Genomic DNA, 19,936 nt, shown 5'->3' on the forward strand with positions numbered 1-19,936 from the left:
ACAAAGAAAGCATTTTTCCCTTAAATTTGCCATTATAAAGATTTAGTTTTTCTCACAAAATAATTAAATTTTATATATTGTTTTAATAATTTACGACAACATAATTCAATCAGTATACATTCCAAAATACAAATCATGTTGCAATTAAATTGCAATATACTCAAGAAACAACTTACATTATTAGTAAAATTTTTAGTGAAATCAAGATAGTTTTGTCAATAAATGAAATGGCAAGATTTAAAATTACTTTTAATTTAATTTATTTATTTGTATTAAATAACAAAATAAATGACTAAAATATTTGACATTTTTAAAATATGATGACAATGCACAGAATTTCAATATGGCAAATTCATTGTACATTATAATGTAATGAAATTTATGATTCTGTACATAAGCAAATTCTTTTCTATATACATAGATGACATTATTATGACAATGTAAAGTCAAATGTTTTGAATAGCTTTTTAAAATCTGAAGCCATTTCCACTTCTTCATCTTTAGTATATTTACAAGCTTTCCAATCAGCACAATGTGGTATATTTAGTATTTCTTCACTTGCTAAAACTTCCCTGTAATATACAAAAAACACTTAATTAGAATCAATGAACCAGGCATACATAATTATTTTTTCTAATATATATGTTACCTGCCAAATTGAAGAGGAAACTGTGTTCTTATTCTATGAAATAATTTTTCACCAGATTCAAATTCAACATAGAAATATGGTTTACCAGGTGGAACAATCTAAAAAGATCAATTAAACATTACATACTTTTAATAAATACAATGGCCAGAACAATAATAATATAAAAATATTCAAAAATTAGAAGAAACTATAAATATCTTTATATTCTGTCTTGTTCCTGAGGCATCGAAAAAGGATAGGATATGAAGACATTTACAGTTTCTTCTAATTTGTAAATACTTTTATATTATACAGTATAATCTCCAAATAGTGGACACCATTGGGACAGAGCTATTTAGAGGTAAATATACTGTATGTTCTATTTGAAGGTTCTAGGGATTGTAGAAATGTTTGTTACATAGAGGTGTCCTATTCGGGAGTGTCCATTAATGGAGGTTTCACTGCATAGTGTATTTTATTAAAAATTATATAACAATGTATTTAACCTATGCAACTTATTAAATAGAGTTCAATGAAAATAGATATCAATATATATTTTACAAAGATAATTATTATTCTAATAATACCTGACTTAGTTCTGAATGTTTAGGAATTTCATCTAAATTTATATCTTTTTCATCTGCTTGAGAAAAAAAGACTGATTTAAGTCTGTCTATCATATGAAGTGGTATGGGAACAACCTGAAACAATATTCACGAGAATATAAATAACGTTACGAAAATTTATAATACTTGTTAATACTGTTATTCTTATATATAAAATGTTCTGTATAAGAATAACAAGTATTTTCTAACATTACACTTTATATTATTTAGAGAATTTTAGGTTTATACACTGAATTATTCACTGAAGCTTTTAATTTTTAAGTAATCTGGGCTAATAGATTATGATATATTGAACAATATATTATTTGATATACAGTCGAGTCCGCATAAGTCGACACCCCAAGGGGAAGTGAAAATGTGTCGAGTTATCCGATATGATGACTAAAGCATAGTTGAAAAAAACCACAATACTATAATTAGGAAAATACAGTAGTGCAATGTACCAGTACTTCTCTGACCATCCATCACTGGCACTAAAGTTGGTTTCTACTCCAAGTACCCCAGCAATTTCCATTGCCTTTTGTTTCAGTATCGGTCCCGAAACAGGAAGATTCGTTGAACGAATTTGCTTTAGCCAATGTACCAGAGCATCTTCGACATCTTTGTATGGCGACTTTCTCTGGCATTTTTGAGACAGCCGTGACAAATATCCAAGAAAAAGCTTATTAATTTCCTCTTTTTTCTTCAGGATTCTCACCAATGTTGTTTTAGAAAGATTTTTTTTTGTTTTGCAAATTCGGCTTATGAAGTTTTCTTACATTCAAATTCAGAAATAAGTTCATATTTTTCCTTCAGCGTAAGCATTGTTAGCTTTCTGATACTCATTTCTAATAGAAATATGAAATACGTGCTACAAATAACGCTTGACGTGAGAAAATGCAAAATCGGATTCTGCTGTGACGTTGATGTAGATTGTGTATTTTCTTTCTGTTTATTTGTTATTATTTTATATATATAAAAATACATAAAATGTTTATACATATTAATTAATAAAAATGCCTTTATTAATAAATAAGTTGACTCCCCTCCCGAAAAATAATTGAGTTCACACCGCACAGTGCAGTGTGAACTCATTTTTTTCAGGAGGGGAGTCGACTTATTGGACGTCTAAACGAGTGTGGGGCAGCAAAAGTATGTTGATTTATCCAGTGGCGATGAGTTAAACAGTGTCGAGTAAACCAAAGTTTTTTTTAACATTAATGCCTATGTAAGTCGGCCGGGACCACAGAAAACTGACTACTTAACCGACGATGTCAAGTTATACCTATTATGCGGACTCGACTGTATATTGAACAATATTTAAAAAGTTTTTACCTGAATCTGAAGATGAGAACTTTTATAATTTCTTTCAAAAAACACAACAGTTTTATTTTGAGAATGGAAAAACTTTTTTAAGGATTCTTTATATCTTTCTATTTCATGCAATGCATCTGGTGGAAGTTCAATAGTTGACTGATGATGGGCAATGGGAAGAATAAGTATATGATCATTTGTCAAACCACCTTTAGCTAATGCTAAGTAATTCTATTAAAAATAAATTGTTTATTATTATTTTAAATATTGACTACTTTTACAAAATAAATCATAACAAGAACATACATGATCTCCTACACTGACAACTAAATGTTTCTCCACTTCAGGACTTGCTAAACAAAACCAGCATGGTCCTTGAGGTTGATCTATAATGTTTTTAAAATATAATATCAACATTAATACTTTAGTACTTGAAAATATTTTTAATTATTAAATTTTTATCAACGTTATATATCACCAAAAATGCAATTTAATTGATTACATCCATACTGATGTAGTTAACAGATTCAAACTAAACAAAAAACTTTTTGCTTTTTCGCTGGACATTTTAACGAAATAAACGGTGATTGACCAAGTTTTGGAAACGACTACGCCTTTTTTATTTATATAAAAAACTTTTTAATAATGAATTACATTTATAAGAACAAATACAAATTTACAAGTAAATAAACCTGGATAAATCTTCAACTTAGTAATGTTATCAATAATGTTATAATATGTTAATAATGAAAGATTATTATAATTTAATCAACAGTAAAAACTAGCATATATAAATATATTTTCTAAATGAAACTGTTTAAACCAAATTGTTACCAAGCATTATATGACTCATTTTATCAAACAAACTAAATGTGATATTCAAAATTACTTTATCATTACAGAATAAGAACCGTCTTAATTCTCAAAAATTTCAATATGAAAGTATTGCATCAAAGTATATTCTACAGATAAATTTTTATAAAAAGTACTATAAAAATGAAAATTTCTTACGTTTCTTTGGACGAGGAGTATCTACATGACGATGTTTTCTTTTCTTACTATAATCATCATCATCATCAGTGTAATCCATATTATAAAAAAATTGTTGCGTTGCTTCTTTCTATAAAATTTTGTTATAAAAAAATATTTAACAATGAAATTATTATATACAATTAATGAAAGAAATTATAATTATGAAATACCTTCGGTGTGCAAATTGATTCTGGAAAATTATAAGGACTTTCAGTTACATCTAACGGTTGTTTCGTCAATTCAGTTCGTTCAATTGACGAACTTGGTTCAATAGAAAATGCATATAACCACTTAAAAGAAAAATAAAAGCATTAATAAATCTATAATTAATAGAAAATAAATATTTAAGTTAATATTGAATAAGTTACCTTCTCTTTATTTGGATTGCCAACTTTATTTAGAGCAATGAAACGAGTTACATTACAAGTAGATTCTGCTAAAACTTTATGATTTCTGTTAAAAAAAAAAAAAAAAGTAAATGCTATAAAAATAATTTTCAAAAGAGAATTCAAATTTTCATCTAAAACTATTTAGCTAAAAAGATTCAATAATCTATCTAAAAGTATACTTAGTATTACTTATTTCTGAACAGGACATTTAATTTATTAAAAATTTCAAGTTTTATATTTTTGATATTTATATAAAATCAATTTTGTAAATATTTTAATACATATAGGTGTTATATATATAAATTAAGAGCTGTCCATTAATTACATGTATGGATTTCGATCCACTTTGATTCCATCCTCCATGTTGTATACAATGATGTACTTTTGGTATGTATACAATACTTTGTGAACCACTGACACTAAAGAAATGTTTAAAAAGTAAATTTGAGAATAAAATCATAATTTCTAACTGAGAATTGCTGTGAGACAGTCTACCATAATTTTATGGATTACAAAGACATTTTACATTGAAATTGATTAAAAAAAGTTTTTTCTGAAAATATTTTCTAACTGATAGTGTCTTCACATGATTAATAATAATTCCTACAGCTCATGAGAACAAATTTGTATGCAAACAAAACCACACAAGTCTTCATAGAAAATGCCTCAATACCCCTCTCCTCAATGTGTACAATAATGTACTTTTGAAACCCCTTTAAACAGTACAAATACTTAACAGACAGCCCCTTATGTATAAATTATATATATAATTTTCACACTTGAATTTCATGTACTTTTGCAATAATTTGCAAAAGTTAATGTAATCCATTGAGAGTATAGTATTTTGCAACATGCAATAAATCAATCATCATGCAATATATTTTTGAAGAAATAATTAAATGGCAGAAATATATAAATTTCAGTATAACAACAGAAATTAATCATTTTTATAGTTTATTTATCTATGAAATATAACTTTGAACAAGGGAATTCAAAATATTTTATCTTGTTTGTTCATCATTTTTATCAAAAACTAAATAAATATTTATACAGTAATAAACAAAAAAAATAATAATAATTTACAATATTATGAGAAAAATTACAGTAAGACTGATAAAATAAAAAGCGTAGAAAAGTTAACCAACTTTTCTATGCTTTTTATTACAAATATAATTACAAATTTTTTACAAATATGAAGCAAAATTTTCATTTCTTGAAAATATTGTTTAATAAAATTTTTTAGAGGGATTAACAAAGACAAGCATTGCATTGCCTTTATTTTAAATTGTTAATTAGGTCTAATTGTAAATGTTCATAATTTTAACAATGATGAAATAATATATTATAAATTTTTTCTAAATTCCCAAAATACAGTAGAGCATCGATTATCCGACTTCAACTGGGGACTGGGGATGGTCGGATAACTGAAAAAATGGATAACCAAAAATATGAAAAAAATACATTATTAGTATAGTATATTAGTATATCGCTATTACTTCGCATTGAATTTTCATGGATGTTAATCCTAACAAAATTTTTAAAAATAATAATTGTTGCTATTGTATTGTTAAAAATGATTTCTTTATTTTGCACAAAATAAATACAAAAATAAAGAAAAAATAGAAAATTAAGCATGGTTTAAATACTGGCTTCCCATTCATGGTCAAACCAGTGTGGCCAGCAAAAACATGCAAAAATTTAACAAAAATAATATTAAAGTAGTCAAGACATAGCCAAATATTGTAGCGCCACATCACTAGCGGATGTTTGAATTTGCTGACTAGAATGCGGTCGGTTAACCAATGTGACGGTTGATCGAGGGTCGGATAATCGATGCTCTACTGTACTCCAATTCATATTTTTATATTGTTTTGCATTCAAACTGATGCCTTAGTTACAAGTGTTATATAATACTTTATGGAGATAGATCTTTATCACAGAGCATATAAAAGATTTTTAGAAAAAAATAAACTAAATAATTTTATCATTTTATAACATTTATAATTTAAAAGTTTTGATAACTAATTCTATCCCAGGAATGTAATAAGAATTTAATAATACATATATTGTTGAATTTTTTTTAACTTTATTTATTGTATTAGACTTGTATTAGCCATTAAAAATTCTACATAATTTATTTTTTAAACTCATAAATCAGAAAAACTTGATACTATTTTATTTAAAAGTTATTAGATAATTTCTGTCTAAAACTAATAAATTTCTAATAAATCTATAGTTTATTATTTGGAATAAACTGAAATTTTTAAAATAAAAAATGTAAATAAAAAGTATTGAGAACTTTTTTAACATTCAGAACATAAATATGTTTAGGCATACTAATTCTTCAAAAATACTTTATTTAAAAGTCACATATTTAAAATAATTTTCAATTAAACTTTTTGATCAATTTTAGTTTTTGGAATAATATTTACAAAAATATGATGATAAAATATTTCAAATTATTTACCATCATTTATTCTTTTAAATAAAAAATATTTATTTTTATTATTGTAAATTAACAATGTTAACAAATACAACTTTGGGCTAGTCCATTAAATATGGGTATGGTTTAAAGAGAGGACAGGTTCACAAAAAAGTATTAATACATCATTATTCAGGATAAGGAGAGAGGAGTTCAAAGGCAGCTCAAAAACTGTACATATAATAATAGCTCTTCACATAAAAGAATAACAATATTTTTTTCTTTATAAAATCAAATGCAACATTTTATTTATAAAATAAACTAAAAAATGTAGTTATTGACATTCACAAATACAGTAAACACCCATTAACTCAGACTAATAGAAGGTGAAGGTTGTCAAGTTAGCAGTGTATTTTCTCCAATGACATGGAAAATGAGGTGTGTGTGTATATATATATATATATGTTATATTAATAGTGATTAATAGGGCATTATGAATAATGACTAAAATGGGTGTGCAGTTTGATAAATATTGATTAATTTATCAAATTGACTGGTCATTATGAATACTGCTATCACCTAGTTGGGTAAAGTGATAATAATATCGCTGAGGAGTGATCATCCAACATACACTAGCCAATCAGCACTTGCATCTGAGTTGCACGTGCATATTGCATTTAGTACCAAATTTTAAATTTATGTGACCAATAGCTAATCATGTGCAACATTTTAATTTGATTTAAAAAACTCTAATTATCTCATTTAGAAATATTTATTTTTTCAAATTATTTCAAAGTATTTTAAAAAGAACCCGTAATCTTTTAAAACTAAGTACTTTTAACTATATTAATTAAACAGTAAAATTTTACCTATGTGCACCGTTATGGCAGTGGTCGTGATGTTTGTGATACAGACAGACTCCTCCCAGAGGGAAGCTGCCTGCAGGCTGCCAATTGTTTAATGTCACTAATTATTGATACATGTGTTCAAGAACTACCGTAAATCAATAACTAGTGATGTTAAACAATTAGTGACCTGCCGGTAGCTCCCCTCTGGGAGGAGTCCGTCAGGAGCACAAACAGTCACAACCACTGCCATGATGGCGTAGAGGTAAAATTTTACCAATTAAACTAATATTAACGAAAAATCAACTTACAGGAAACTTCTGGAATTTCATTTTTTTGTATAAATTATATAAAAAATTAAATGTTTTTTAGTTTATTTATTTGAGCAATTATGATTCTGATGACATTTGGAATTACATAATTTTTTTTCTTTGTAGCATTTGCATCTATTAGATTTGCAACCAATTTTGCAACAGCATCGACTATAGTCTTGGCCTCCAGTAAAATTAAAATGTCACACAAGATTAACTACTGGTTGCATAAATTTAAAATTTGATACTAAGTGCAATACACATGTGCAACTCAGATGCAAGTGCTGATTGGCTAGCATGTGTTGGATGATCACTCCTCAACGTATTATTATCACTTTGTCCGACTAGCTGATAGCAGTATTCATAATGACTGGGTATTAATCACTTGGTCCATAACATATATAGTGCAGTAATTTATTATGATCAGCTCTATACAGAAGTTTTATTGAGATTTAATAGATTTTGCTGCTGAATTTATGATTATAGGAAATTAACTCAAAAATTTCATACAAGTAGGGGTCGCAAACTGGTGGCCCACAGGCCAGATATGGCCCATTAAGACTTCATATCCAGCGCACAGCCTTTATGATTTCTTTTCTAAAAATCTTTCCTTGGTAAAACAAGGGTTTTTGTTAGCGCTCCTTTTTAAATTACAGTATGTTTCGGTTTACCGAATAATATTAAATATGGCCCGTGTCTGATATACATCTATTTGAGTGGCCCTTTGCTGTGTCTGAGTTTGAGATTCCTAGAATAAAATATACCGTATTTTACGGACTATAAGACGCTATGGACTAGAAGACGCACCTGAATTTTGGAAGCAATTTTTCGAAGAAAAAAGTGCGTCTTATAGTCCGTAAAATACGGTACATCATTGTACAGTAACTTATTAAATACAGTAATACATTGCACAATATCGCAAACACTTCTGGATATTGAAAACATTTATTAATTGTAATTTTTCTATTGTCAAGGAACTTTAAGTTAATTTGCTAATAACTATTAATTTGCTACATAACACATTATTATGATAAAAATCATAAATTATTTCTTATTATGTATACAACTGCTGTTTTACTCTAGTAAGTCCATAAGTTAATACTTAGAATAAACTATAATTTTAAAATAAAACATACCTGTATGGTAGTCGTTCATAATGTACTCCTTCTAGACCAACAAAATGATATCTAGGCTTTGTAATGTAAGCCAATTTAGAAATCATTTCTGATCCACAGTTTTCTAGATTAATTTCTTTCTAAAATAATAAATATGTATTATAATTTTAACTCAATTTTTATTATTATTTCATTGTAGTAATTAAAATTAATAAAATAAGAAGAAATAAGTGAATATTTACAAGTGTTACACCATATTTATCAATATGTTTTGGCCATTGAGATGTCAGAAGAATATCAACACCTTTTGAATTGAGACCTTCTGTGAAGTTCAATATTAAATCTTCAGCATGTTTATTTGTAAACTGATAGTTTTCACATTTATTACTATCAGTGTGAATGCCACTTAAGTATGCAATTTTAAGACCACTAGACCCAGTCAAAATACCTTTTCTACCTATAAGAAAAATTACATATATGTAAATTTAAAAAATATTTATTTTCGAATATAATAAACATAAAATATAATAATTAAATTGCTAAAGTTTGCAAATGATAATACATATATAATACTTACCAAGGTATGTAATATTGTGTGCAAGTTCACAACCATTTATATCTGGAAAAAACTGTTCATGTTCAGGCTTACAGGGTCCTAACACATATGTAGTAATTGGAGCTGTGTAATAAAAATTTATTTATATCTATATTTGTTTGTATTATAAAATTTTAATATTTAATGATCATATTAAAAAATTATATATATTGCAATTTGAAAGATGCTTTTACTATTAAATCATCAGAATGATCGGTCACTCAAAAAATTTTAAAAAGTAAATCAAATAAATTATTATTAATTACTTTTTAACATAATCAAGAAAAATAAAAGTAATATTTAATTAACATTAAACTAATTCAATATCCATTAAGTATTTTAATACACAAAGAATAGTCAGAAATAGTCATTAATTAGTTAAATTTATTATTACTGTAAACAATCTGTAATTTGTAGTTTTCTAAAATAGGTCAAAAAGTTTCATTAAACCTAAATTAAATAATTTTAAATTAAAACAAACTTTAATGTGGGACATAAATTTCACATATATGTAACTATAAAATCACGACTTTGTTTGACATAAGAACTATAGAAATAAACTTAACTTATTCAACTATAGAAAGATATTTTAATGAGAATCTTACATAAGCAAGATTTTAAATAAAGTACTTCTATTTATCAATTAAATTTTGCATTTATGCATACAATAAAATAGAAGCATTAAAAAAGCTTTTTTATTTTTTATTAATAAGTCTGAGTCTCTGTTTATTTTTTGTTTTAGCAAAACAAATCTATTAATAAAACTAATACTGAGGTGTTTTCAGGTACAATCTTGCATAAGATCAAAATATCACTTAAGTACATTAATGACAGTCATAAAACAAATAATTCTAACATTGCAACATTGCAATTATAAAGACAGAAATAAATAAACAAACTTAAACCTTACCACAACCTGTAAAGCTTATATATATATATATATATATATATATATAATTTCTTAAAACTAATATTGAAGAATTGAAGATTAAAACATATACACGTATATAATTTTCAAACCAAAAATATTTATAAAATTGTAAATAACTTAAGATTTTTATTAATTATTAAAATTACCCCAATTCTGGAGCCTCAGAGTTGATTGTCCACTTATCATAGTGACAAAACTTATTTTACTGATGATATTAGTGCTAACAATAAATCTTTCTAGTAGCATTAAATGCATTTTGTTTTATATTTAATTAAAATAAAAAACATCTTATCTCAATTGAAACTTACTGTATTTAAGCAATAAAATTTTACAAACATCTGGTTTTGATAATATATCTTGTTTGTTTGCTATTGAGGCCCTTCAAGTTAAGTTGTTGTTAATATTGTTATATATGTATATATGATAACATAGTAACAGAACTTGATCATATATAGATATATAGCAATATTAACATACACATATAATAAATGGATAATTATAATTCATTCAATTAAAACACAAATAAATTTTGCATGTAATTAAAATATCTATATTTATTAATAAAAATAAGAAATTCATTATTTTGTTTATTTTTAAGGCTGTTATTTTGTAATATAACATATTTTAAATGCACTACATTAAAATTATTTCTGAACAAATGTTCTGGAATCCCATCATTACATGTAGTCAGAACCTGAAGATAACTAGTTAAATTCAAAAACACTTGTTTTTCGAAAAATTAAATGCTGTAATTAATTATAAAGATTTTTGGTTTTTATCTAATAAAACTATAGATGATTTAATGAAAAAAAAAAAAGAATAAATAACTACATGTACTGTAAGGCAAATTCTCTTTACAAATTGTCTAATGAAACATCCACAGCAGTTTAAATAAGGAAAATGGAATATTTTGGCTAAATGCCAGAACACTGTTTATCTTAATTTGTAGACTATATGGAGTTGAAATAACTAAATAAAAATCTGTAACAATTGTACAGATGTAAGTATATTTAAATAAATTATAATTACATATATTTATATGCATATGATGTGCATAATATACTATTATGCACATCAATATAAATACTTAAACATGTGAATGTATCTTCTTCATTAATGAGAATTATTATTTCCTAGTTAATTTTTTCAAATTTATTTTAGTTATTTTGTACTATTATCAGTTATAATTATATCTGCAATGAATTACATTATCAAATGTCAAAATGCCTACCTTCAGGAAAAATTCTTTTATATTAATTGTTAGCCAAAATATGACATTTAATAATCTGATTAGTATAGAATATTCATTCTTGTTATTGATGCTAAGGATAAGGTGTTCTTCAAAATATAATAAATGAATTAATATTTATAAAATTTTGTGCTTTAAGTCATAAATTCAGAAAAAATTTTAAGACTAACACATTCATTATAAATATTTCTATTTTATACAGTCTATTCTAAAAATTTTTGATTAATGTTACCTATGGTAGCGAATGTGGCGGCTTGTCTCTGAAACAGTGGGACGCATGTTCTAACCTAATCTAACCTACTCTAATAAATTACCCTTATTCTAATAATTTGGTTGGCAATACAGGTACTCCTCACTTTACGACTGAGTTCTGTTCCAACGACTACATTGTTAAGCGAGGAGCTTGCACCAGAAATATAAGATCATTGTAAAATTATACAAATTTTGCAACAAACTTCAAATTTATTCATAAAAAGACTATTATAGTATGCTATTAGCCTATTATAGTACTATAAGATTATTATAGTACGTGCAAGCCTGTTATAGTATGCTTAGTGCGCATGTCACCATTCGCCACTGACTGACACTCAAGCTGAGAAAGGGGATTCCCCGAATTGCAGGTCCAAACTCAATTGGTCGTAAGTGCGAGTGGTCGTTAAGCAGATAGATCGTAAAGTGAGGAGTACCTGTAATTTATTAGAATAGGTTAGGTTAGGTTAGAACGTGCATCCCCACTGTTTCAGAGGTGAGCCGCCACGTTCGCTACCATAGGTAACATTAACCAGATTTTTTGTAACATTCATAAATTTATTGAGATAATTGATCTTCATCAAAGTAAATAATTCTCACACATCTTCAAAGACCAAATACATTTGATCTAAATGTCTTTGGAGTTTAAATCATATCAAATAGTCAATTTAAAAGTTTGTATCGCATTATAGTTAATGTTTATAATAATGTATTTTAATTTACCTTTGCTAATCTCTTTTTTATATAAATCCCATTGATCATTATTTTCTCCAAAGAAATTTCCTACACATACCAACATCTGAAATTATATTTATATAGATCAGTCATATATTGTTATTTAATGCTTAAACAAAAATTATTAATAAAACTATGTAAAAATTAAATTAATTCTAACTTATATTAACAGTAACAATTGATTAAACATATTTAACTAGAAATTCTCCCATCAAGCATGACAGACTACTTTCTATATGAGAACGTAGTGATTTAAAAGATATTCAAGAAGAGTGGATGATATTTCTACAAATAAAATAGCTTATACTGTCTGTCAAAACATAATTGATGTGTGATAATACATTTTAAATAACAGGCTCATTACATCATTACTTCCAACTGGATAATAGTATGTCATATGATTTATACAGAAAGTTTTCAAAGAAATTTGTTGTAAAAATGGCATAATGTGGCTATTTTTTTTAAATTTAACATTTAAATTTAATAAAGTAGGTTTAAAATTATGCCATTTGCCAAAATATTTAAAATTGTAACTTAAGGTAAATGATGTCACTGAGCTGAAATCGATAAAACCTGTTTTTATAGCTAATAGCTGATATTTCTGTAAATATGGCCTGATTGACATAGTAAACCTTCACTATACACAAATACAGACACTGTGAGAGTTTTTCTACAAAAAAACAAGAAACATCACAGCTACATAAAGCAGTATCTCTAGCAGATTCAAATAACACACCATTAAGCAATCGTCGGTTCAAAAGGCATCCATGGCAGACATATCTCTACAACCTGCCCCAGGCTTTTGTTGACAAAACTGTGTCAAACAGCTGGTTAGCTTGGGGATGCCTCTTTGAGGAGATAGAAGGATTCATGATTGACATTCAGGATCAGGTCATAAATACTAACAATTACAGAAAATACATACTCAAAGATACAACTCTCATAAATGACATATGCAGAAAATGTCACATCATGTGAGAAACTATACAACATATCACTTCAGGTTGCAAACTCTTGGCACAGACATTATTTACATAGACATAATCAAGTAGCATAGCAAATATAATACACCAAGAGCTTGCAAACAAACACAAATTATTAGACATCCATACAAACCATACTACAAATACATCCCACAGACAATATTGGAAAACAACACAAAAAATGTACTATGACAGAGTATGTATCTATGTACTGTACAATCACAGATAAAACAATTTCACACTTATTGACAAGCACAATAAAATCACATACATTATAGACATATCCATTCCAAACACTCACAATATACAAAACACATGCACTGAAGATCAGCAATTACACAGAACTCACCCAGTAAATAAGGTATCTGTGGAGGATGAATAGGGTGCTTATTGTACTTGTCATTCTCTCCTCTACAGGTGTCATAACCCCACACACTACACAAAAGCCTGGGAACATTACAATTGAATAGAAACACATACACCACACTATAGAAGGCCATACGTCATATTGTTAGAAAATTCCTGAATACAGACACATTTATTTAATTTTTGTTTTGTTTTGGTTATTATGCCTTGACTCTGGTCCAGCATGGTACATAGCAACTGCTGTCAACTGAGTATAACTCACTAAACTCAACATAATAATTAATAAATATTCAAGTTGTACATTTTTAAAATTGTTTTAATGTCAAAGTAAATAAGATCGGAATTTCCACTAATTATAAACGAATTTATTTATTCCACTTAATATTATCAATTGGTTATCATCATCATTCTCAATGTTCTTACAGTAAGTAGTTTCTACTATATTTGCTGATTGATGGATGGATGGCAATGTTGGTGTAAATATGGTACATACATAGATAATACAAAAAGTAAGGTAACAAGAGCTCTCCTGTACAAATTTTATTTCACAGGCAGATATAGTGATACAGATTATTATGGCACTGGTACATATTGTTTTCAACATAGTCACCATGCTTGTTCAAACATTTATTCCAACAATATACCATGGAATCAATGCCGGCAGAGAAGAAATCCGTGTCAAGTCCCTTCAGCTACATCATGACGGCTTGCTAAACTTCCATATTGGTTTGGAATTACCTACCAGGTGCATCTTCAATGGTCCGAAGAGATGGAAATCGCAGGGTGCCAAGTTGGGGCTGTAGGGAGGATGTTCCAGTACCTCCCACTTGAAATGCCGTAATAATTCAGTCGTGTTCTTGGCAGAATGTGGTCAGGCATTGTTGTGCAGCAACAGGATGCCTGTTGAGAGAAGTCCAGGTCATTTTCTGTGAATTGCCTCCCTTAACCACATCAGTGTATGATAATATGAGTCAGCATTCTCTGTTGCTCTCACACTATGCATTTCCACATTTGACCACGTTTCCGTGAGCTCAACCATCTTCCAAATGATATTGCGAGAGTTTGACGACATGTTTGCTCCATCTAATGCCTGTGCAATAAAGCCGTGGTCTTCTGTTGCTGCCCTAATGGGAAATTCGAACAGGAATATGACACCCATGAGAGCTCTTGTTACCTCACTTTTTGAATCAGCCTTATACTTGCCACATTGAATTTCAGATTTGAATCATCTATGTCATACATTCAAATTTTTCATAGATGATCTGTTCAGATATGATCTTATTTCTCCACTACTGGCTGCCCCCTCATGGACCTGGACAATGGCATACTGAAATGCCTTCTTAATGTCCACAAAGCAAAAAGTGTTGGAAAATATTGTTTGCAAGCTTTTTTGTTTCAAATGAATCTACAAATGCCATGAAAGGAATATCAAAGATTTCTAGATATAGTGATTTAAAAAAAGACATCTGTGCTTTCTGAATTTACATCATTTAATACTTGATTAGAAACAAAACTGAATTTCTTTGTATCATAAAAATAAATAGTTCCATATTTTTAAAATACTGAATACAAAATTCAAAATTATGTAAAATATAAATGGTACTTATCAGTTAGAGCACTGTATGTCTTGTGATATTGTGTGTTGCATTCCCATGCCACGTATGCTCTGTCATGTCATACACTGTCACATTGCTTATGAAACCATGCAGCCCAAATTGGAATATGAGTTCAAACAATGAATTTAAAGTGTAAAAATTGAAATTTAATTAAGAATTATTTGTTTCAAAAAGATTAAAAATATTTTATTCTTTTTGCATTTAAAATTGGATTAGTTATTTTTAATAATTGAATCATTTCACAAATAACCTACTGTTATCTGTTAGTACAGAAATCAATGATTTCAGGAATTTAGATTAGAGATACTGTTGAGGAGAATGATGTATTTAGTATTATTTTCAATTTGTTACAGTTGAAGAGGTTCATGTTCATTTTCTGTAGGAATTTGGTATATTACATTCTCAACATTTTTTATAGAAAGGGTAATAAAATAAAGTTATGTTAAGAGTATGAAAATCTAAGATGAAGATGTAACAAAGCAATTTATAGCTGTGTGGACTATTACATGGATGCACAGATCAACAGTTAGTTTTGTCTTTATCTTCAGATCAATTTTTGTTGTGTTAAGGAATAAGTGTCATCTAAGTTTTGCATGCAACATTTAAATGTGAACTGTTATTGTAAGTGAATGAAAGTAAGTTATTATTACAATTTAAAGTGATCAAATAAAAGATTTAATGTAACAATAATAACAAAAAGTAATTAATTGCAATATTTTAGAAAATTGCTCTTGTTAATTTGAAATAAATTTTGCTTTTGAATTTTTGAATTTGTGCTTTTTTTACTCTGATACAAGACAATACTATGCAAAGTGGTGTGACATTGAAACGAAATACATGACATAAACTGTGGGCTTTAACTGGTAAGTACCATATTGATTAATACTACTTACTTCAAAAGGTCCATTCTTTTTATTGACAGCAGTTACTCGGGAGAAAAGTTGATTGAATTTTCCCTCCACATCTCCACTCACCAAACTGAAAATCCAAAAGAAAAAATTATAAAACATATAGTTTAATTCTATTTTTTAAAATTGTTCAATGCAATTTTTAGGTATGTAGGAAATTTTACAAATAAATAAATAAACTAGAAATTAAACATTTCTTTAACATGAGGGTATTTCAATATATAAAGTAGCAAGAACTCTCATGCGAGTAAATTTCTTTATATATGTCCTGCCAGGGCAGATTATTTAGAGCACTGCTTCTTTCCAAGCCATCAGACTATGCTACCTATCAGCCATATTGTTCAACATTCATCTCCAAATGAAAATAGATTTGTGGTTTTGTGCAGTGTCTTCAATAATGGCAGGATACATGTCACAGAAGAGCAGTGACCAGGCCATCCAGTTACATCTATAATATGTGACAATGTTATCTGCATCAAATGCCTGAGAGGAGGACAGATACATGAAATTTAGTGTTATTGCTATTGTAATTGTTTGCAAGAAGTTCACAGAACACTGATCATCATCTCACTGGAAGCCATACATAACATTGGAGTATAGGAATGTATGTACTCACTGCATACCAGAGCAACTGTCAGAGCTCCGAGTTTTCATCTATTCGGTCATTACCTTTGCTTTGATTTTCACTGCCATATACGTACTTTCTTTTTTTTTTTTTTTTGAGTTAAACAAATTTTTTTAAGTTACAGGATCACAATCAACCAAACTTTTTCATGTAGGTTACACAGAACTTAGCACATGAATTTTCTAAATTAAAAAGTATTGTTTTGTCTCATTCTAAGTACACATCATTAAAGGCCTATAGTTAAATGCCATTAGCATGAATGGTTACAATAATTAAACAAGTATTTGTATTAAACATAATTCATGTTGTAAGTCACTATCATTTGTGTAAAAAAATAATTATAAAATAGATATATTTTAGTTTCATTTCAGAACTTGTTATATTATTAGCCAAAAAAATTCATGAAAATTTAAGTTTTATTTCTATTTTTCCAAATATGTTCATTGATTTTTTTGGCAATCTCAAACTATTCAACAAACACTATAATTTTTTCCTCATTCTTTTAATTTTTGATAAAAATGTGGGATAGCAAAAAGTATGTTAGTGCTATTTCTGTTTTTTTTTTTGTTTTTTTATTTGCCATTATCTATTTCATTCAAAATTTCAATTTTCCTAAAAACAAACTTTATTGAATTTTATAATTCATTTTGTACAAGATATAAAATAAACACTACAATGAAAGTTATTTACAGTAGAAGCACTGTCATATCACAAATGCACTGTCATATAACTTTTAATAAAAATTCCAAACTCTAAAAAGTAGCGATATTACCTGATGTTAGCCCAACATCGAAAGGTTTATGGTAAAATAGCATAAGTCATCAAAATCCATAATATCTCTATGCCAAATGCTAAAAAGATCACGCGATTATGCAAAAAGTAATCCAATTTTTTTATTTTTTACCCAGTCTACCCAAGTCAAACATAAAAAATGAACAAGTTTCTGATTATCTCTTTTCCGTGGGAAGAGGTTCATGTTTTTAAGGGAACAGAAATTAAAATTTGCTTTTATCTATCTGCATATCCAGAGCTATCTTCTGTTATAGTAGTTTTTCCCTTTATCCCATATTTTTAACAATGCAAACAAAACATCTCAAGGACTCCCTTTACTGAAATTTTCACTACATGCAAAATAACAGAAGGTTCAAAGAAAAAGTAAGTTTTAGTTTGCATCAAGAGAAGTTATTTTACTATGTGGTGGTGAAATTTTATTTTAAACAAACTGATAATTTTAAGAAAGTATTGTATAATCCATATAGAATTTGACCGGATCGAGAAATAGTTCACGTTAACATGATTTGTCTGTACTACATAACAAATACCATTATAATTTCAGTTGCTTCTTTGTTAATTAATATATTTGATTACCGTATTTTACGGACTATAAGACTCACTTTTTTCTTCGAAAAATTGCCTCCAAAATTCAGGTGTGTCTTATAGGTATTTTTTTTTTTTAAATTGCTTAAAAATTAAGGTGCGTCTTATAGTCCGTAGCGTCTTATAGTCCGTAAAATACGGTAATCATTATGAATTAGACTGTATTAACAATAAATAATGCACTTTGTTTACATGTTTCACAGTTTCTTTGTCATTGTTGTTATTAATTTCAAATTGCACTCAACAACATTAAATCAAAGATGTTTTGCATTTGTGAAAAATAGATATTATATTTTAAAATCACAGTTAACTTCAGAAATTCAGTATAAATCTTTGTGTCGATATTTGCAAAAATTTATTTTATTACATGTATTGAAAATTTCATTATTGTTCAAATAATACTTGAAACTGATTTCATTGGTTATACATCAATTTAAGTTGAATACGATGCAATCATTATCAATTAATTCTGTCTTGCGTAATCCGTATATCAAGGTAGTGGATTTTTCTCGACAGTCATAAAATTTTCCGTTATTAATATCAACTATCAACGACCTTTCTAATAGCGTGACTTCAATGAAACACGTGTCGCAAGATGATGAGCTTAACTGATAAACCTACAGACAAATTTACGATATTATTTATGGAATGGCTTTCTACTTATAGAAACGAAACTGAAAGTGGAAAAATTACGCAATCATCATCAGCTGATTTCTTTATAATCAAAGATTTCATAAAATAAACACAAAATACGTCACAAAGAACAATTGTATGTTCTGTACAGTACAATACAAATGTAACGTAGTGGAGACACGTGGTCTCCATAGAAATCGACATGTTTTAGTTTAAAGTATATGTTTCGTGTTTTTAAGTATACGTGACGTTTCCTTTGTATTAACAGGTATTAAAATATATTTTATAACAATATAAAATAAAATTTATATACATACATTTTTAACATTTTCTTGTTAGATGTCATTTACAATAAACGAAATTGATGTAGTACTTGCTTGCTTGCCGCCCTCTGGCGGTGAAGTTAGGCGTTAGCTACGTTAGCTATTTCGCCCCGTGTAGTTGTTTTTCCAGGTATGTGAGTGGAGTTGGTTGGAGACAATAGCGAGGTTGAGGCCGAAGTTTTAAACGCGAAAACGTGTACGTCGGACGTTCAGCGCCGCCTTCCTGTAAGCCTAGAAGTTTGACAATGGCGTTTGGAATGTCGAGCACGATTCCAGCTGACTTCCAAACGCCATTGTCAAACTTCTAGGCTTACAGGAAGGCGGCGCTGAACGTCCGACGTACACGTTTTCGCGTTTAAAACTTCGGCCTCAACCTCTCTAGTGTTTGTTGTCCGTTGGCAGACAAAATGAGGTGAAAAATATTAGATTGATTTAATAGTTGTGGGTATTTTTTGTATTCATTGAAAAAATCGATAAGGATTAAAGGCAAACGTCTTTCGGGTTTAATTGAAGGCAGTCGCTGATATTGTAAGATGATTTTTTGTAAGACGATTTTTTGTAAGACTTATTGGAGAAGATACTTCTCCTGATGTTGTCGAATTTTGAATACTCATTGAGGCGATGTGTGGTTGTGTCTGTTTCGCTTGGACAGTATTTGCAATGGTCGGTGATGCAGCTGTTGCGA

The 19,936-nt window shown here is 28.2% G+C and overlaps 1 protein-coding gene across 2 annotated transcripts; it reads right to left on the reverse strand.

Annotated features, from left to right (window-relative positions):
• Positions 1–243: 243 nt before the first annotated feature.
• On the reverse strand, positions 244–19,315 carry LOC136984060 (CWF19-like protein 1). Of its 2 annotated transcripts, XM_067280985.1 has the most exons (14): positions 19,246–19,315; positions 16,279–16,363; positions 12,409–12,484; positions 9,239–9,340; positions 8,904–9,118; positions 8,683–8,801; positions 3,948–4,032; positions 3,750–3,869; positions 3,559–3,667; positions 2,854–2,933; positions 2,569–2,778; positions 1,216–1,329; positions 650–747; positions 244–572 (listed from the first exon to the last, which is right to left on the reverse strand). In XM_067280985.1, the coding sequence occupies exons 1-14, from the start codon at positions 19,272–19,274 to the stop codon at positions 431–433; spliced, it is 1,584 nt and encodes a 527-aa protein (XP_067137086.1). In that variant the 5' UTR covers positions 19,275–19,315; the 3' UTR covers positions 244–430. The 2 variants fall into 2 exon arrangements, with proteins under 2 accessions (XP_067137086.1, XP_067137087.1); XM_067280986.1 differs by lacking the exons at positions 12,409–12,484; positions 16,279–16,363; positions 19,246–19,315 and adding an exon at positions 10,334–10,513.
• Positions 19,316–19,936: the final 621 nt, after the last annotated feature.

This window comes from Centruroides vittatus, unplaced genomic scaffold (assembly GCF_030686945.1).
Source record: "Centruroides vittatus isolate TY-2023 unplaced genomic scaffold, ASM3068694v2 contig_900, whole genome shotgun sequence".
Classification (NCBI taxonomy): Eukaryota; Metazoa; Arthropoda; class Arachnida; order Scorpiones; family Buthidae; genus Centruroides; species Centruroides vittatus.

Excerpts from the sequence above, each read along its gene's own strand:
- LOC136984060 (XM_067280985.1), bottom strand. The coding sequence starts at position 19,274 with ATGACATCTAACAAGAAAATGTTAAAAAT. Across the intron at positions 9,341-12,408 it reads TAAAAAAGAGATTAGCAAAG|CTCCAATTACTACATATGTG; the intron begins GTAAATTAAAAT and ends TTTATTACACAG. Across the intron at positions 2,934-3,558 it reads TACTCCTCGTCCAAAGAAAC|ATCAACCTCAAGGACCATGC; the intron begins GTAAGAAATTTT and ends AAAACATTATAG.